At 40.4% G+C, this 3399-nt stretch overlaps 1 protein-coding gene across 1 annotated transcript; it reads left to right on the forward strand.

The window, feature by feature from the left end:
• The first annotated feature begins 240 nt into the window (after positions 1-240).
• LOC116974161 (collagenase 3-like) lies at positions 241-1835 on the forward strand. The gene is made up of 5 exons (XM_033022345.1): positions 241-575; positions 878-1050; positions 1144-1292; positions 1389-1517; positions 1641-1835. The coding sequence occupies exons 1-5, from the start codon at positions 462-464 to the stop codon at positions 1820-1822; spliced, it is 747 nt and encodes a 248-aa protein (XP_032878236.1). The 5' UTR covers positions 241-461; the 3' UTR covers positions 1823-1835.
• Positions 1836-3399: the final 1564 nt, after the last annotated feature.

The raw sequence follows: 3399 nt of genomic DNA on the forward strand, positions 1-3399 counted from the left end.
CAATAAACAATAGTTGCAGGAGTAGGCCATTCAGCCAGCACCACCATTCACTGTGATCATTCCAACCATTGATTTAAATTCTGAAGGGTTTCTGTCTCCACATGTGCTACCTGCCCTGCTGAGAATTTTTGGATTTTTAGATTTATTTCAAGTTTGCAATAATCAGTGTTTTTCTTTTGTTTCATTTTAATGTTTTGTTTGGCTCGTCTGTGGGCCCATGGTTTGCAACATTGTTTCCCGAGTATTGTAATTGAATGAAAAATACCAGTGCCTGAGTTTTCTTCCATTTAGTCCATTTCTATTGGAGGAATTATACTTCTGCTATATCTGCAATATCAAAACTAACGTGCAAATTTATAACGCCCCGAGCTGCAAGATTACAGAGATGTCGGCGATCAACCCAATAAAAGTCAGCCAGGACAGAACGACTCAGTTCATTTGAAGACTCCGAGATCCTGAAGATGAAGTGCTTCAAGATCCCCGTTGTTATTGTGTTACTTCATCTTGCGCTTAGTTTAAGTGCACCCGTCAACGATACGGAACTGTTTAGCGGAAACGACTCGGATCAAGACCGGGTATATTCAGTGATATATACAAAACCAATGTTTTTAGGAACTGTGCATAAAACCAGTAATTAATTTCAAATATAAAACGGCTCGATGACAAAATGTAATTTTCTCCGGGCGTTAAAGGTGCCGTGGTAAAGGTAACAATATGGTGGCACAGTGGCGGAGCGGTAGAGTTGCTGCCTTACAGCGCCAGAGACCCGGGTTCGATCCTGACCACGGGTGCGGAGTATCTATGTATCTCGAAAGTCTGTATATGTATACATTAAAAACTGTACCTGTTGTAAATTGTCTTTCCTTCTTTCATCCAGAATTACATCAAACAAAACGGACCAGAATCCAAAACCGGGCTTCAGGAGCAAGAATTATGTGGTCTGAGTGTGAAGGACCGCGACACTCTGGAAGTGATGGAGGAAGCCCGTTGTGGGGTCCCAGATACGCGGAGGGTAGACACACGCTGGCCAGATACACACGTCACCTACAGGTACACGCGTTCGCTGAGGCAATGGGAACGCTGGTCTTTAAATAAATAACAGTTCAAAGTAACCCATGTGCTCGCTTCCTTCTTGTTTGACAGAATCGTGAATTACACGCCAGATCTGACAGAACAAGAGGTAGACGACACTATTGCCCGGGCCTTTAATCTCTGGAGCGATGTTAGTGCTCTGACCTTGGTCAAACTGATCGAAGGAGATGCTGATATCATGATATCGTTCGGGAATTGCGGTGAGTTCAGCGATTCGACAATTCCTGGGCCATTTGCCATAGAGGGCACGTTAGTATGTTTGTGACACTCACTGTTCCCATGTTCTCTATTCCCAGATCACGGGGACAAATACCCGTTCAAGGGACCAGGTGGGGTTCTGGCTCATGCGTTTTATCCTGGCACATCCTCTCTAAATGGCGACACTCATTTTGATGAAGACGAAACATGGACCTTGACCAAAGACAGTACTAAAGTTCACTTATAATATGAACATTAAAAATGAAGCAGTTATGACATACAATATTTTGTAATGTCATTTAGTGTGAAATGTTAAAAGTTAAAACCAATTGTGTTACTCACTTTTACAGGATATAACCTTTTCCTTGTTGCGGTTCATGAATTTGGCCATTCACTGGGACTGTCGCACTCAAATAGTTCATCTTCTATTATGAACGCATACTATCATTATGTCGATACCGATGGGTATAGCCTCCAAGAGGAGGATGCCAAACGAATCCAGGACTTGTATGGTACATTGAACATATTTTAAAAGTTTACTGTTCGTGTTCATTGGAAGGTTTCTGTGCTTCACTTATAGGGGAAGAGCATAAATAGGGGCTTCGGAAAGTCAAAATAGAGATTGAAATTAATTTCTTACAAGAGTTCACGGTGAACTCGGGTAGTTTTTATCATTAGCTGTGAAACTGCATATGGCTGCTTCAACCACAGAGAACTAGATTAAAAAAGTATCCTTCCTTCCCTCAATGCGTGGACAACCCGCTTCTCCAATTATTTGATAATTTGGCAGAAGCCCTGGACCATTTTCAGGACATATGTTCCCTTCCTGATAAAATGGTAACTTGGTCCTACTATCAGTTAGATTATTAATAATTTAACATTACAGATATTTCAGAGCCAGTTACAAAATCCCAAAGTTGCTCAGAATTCTGAACGAACCTTGTAAAATGCAGGTAGACAAAAACGCTGGAGAAAGCAGCGGGAGAGGCAGCATCTATGTAGCGAAGGAATAGGCGACATTTCTGGTCGAGACCCTTCTTCAGGATGATGTTGGGGGGGGCGAGAAAAAGAAAGGAAGAGGCGGTGACATTAGGCTGTGGGAGAGCTGGGAAGGTCTACCTGAAATTGGAGAAGTCAATGTCGCTGGGGTGTAAACTACCCAAGCAAAATATGAGGTGCTGTTCCTCCAATTTGCAGTGGGACTCACTCTGACCATGGAGGAGGCCCAGGATAGAAAGGTCAGATTCGGAATGGGAGGGGGAGTTGAAATGCTGAGCCACCGGGAGATCAGGTTGGTTATTGTGAACTGAGCGGAGGTGTTGGGTGAAACGATCGCCAGTGCATCTGAAACACATTTCAAATCAACTCGCCCTCATTGTGTTACGTATGTTGCTTCTTCGGCCAATGCTGGTGATTCAATTTGAGCAACATATATTTTTCTTTCACAATGTGCCAGTGTAGATTACCACTTAGATCGACAGAATGTATAAGAACGTAAAATGTTGCCTTGTTTGATTAACTTTGCAGAATTTGTTGAATTTTATACCATTTGTCCTACCGCCCTTTTCCTTCATCCTTTGAAATGTGCATCAATATTTCCGAACGGCAAAAAGAACGGAAAGTTCAGCATTATTCTGTTGCTCTAATCATTGAGAATAACTCATTCAATTTAAGGTCAATATCTGCAGCTAATTTATTTATCAACTACATGAATATTAACAATGTCGTTTCTGTATTTTAGGAAAATGCGAAAACTAATACAAAAGGACCACAGCAAAAAAACGAACATTTGGATTAACGATATGTGTGTTGTCTTAAGAACTGCAAACATTTAACTATCAAAGCATTATAATTTAAAACCAGACAGATTTGATTAAATGTGATTGTTTTGTTAGGGAAAAGGGAATTAAATGGTTTATAATCTCAAACATATTTTTAAAAATGGCTAATATCTTTCTGATGATTAATCTTGCATTCTGATGTGAAATATATCAATCATAATTTTGGATTGAAACTGCATAAAGTGCATGTCACTGCAGTATTAATATGCTAGATTTCCATCGTTTAAATAAAGTACTAATAATAAAGAGCTACTTCATATATTTTGAT

The sequence above is a fragment of the Amblyraja radiata genome, chromosome 6 (genome assembly GCF_010909765.2).
Source record: "Amblyraja radiata isolate CabotCenter1 chromosome 6, sAmbRad1.1.pri, whole genome shotgun sequence".
In the NCBI taxonomy this organism is placed as follows: domain Eukaryota; kingdom Metazoa; phylum Chordata; class Chondrichthyes; order Rajiformes; family Rajidae; genus Amblyraja; species Amblyraja radiata.

Bases quoted from the DNA above. Each gene is read 5' to 3' on its own strand.
- LOC116974161 (XM_033022345.1), top strand. From the start codon at position 462: ATGAAGTGCTTCAAGATCCCCGTTGTTATTGTGTTACTTCATCTTGCG. The intron at 1,293-1,388 runs GTGAGTTCAGCG...CTCTATTCCCAG, and splicing joins GATATCGTTCGGGAATTGCG to ATCACGGGGACAAATACCCG. The intron at 1,518-1,640 runs GTACTAAAGTTC...TCACTTTTACAG, and splicing joins ATGGACCTTGACCAAAGACA to GATATAACCTTTTCCTTGTT.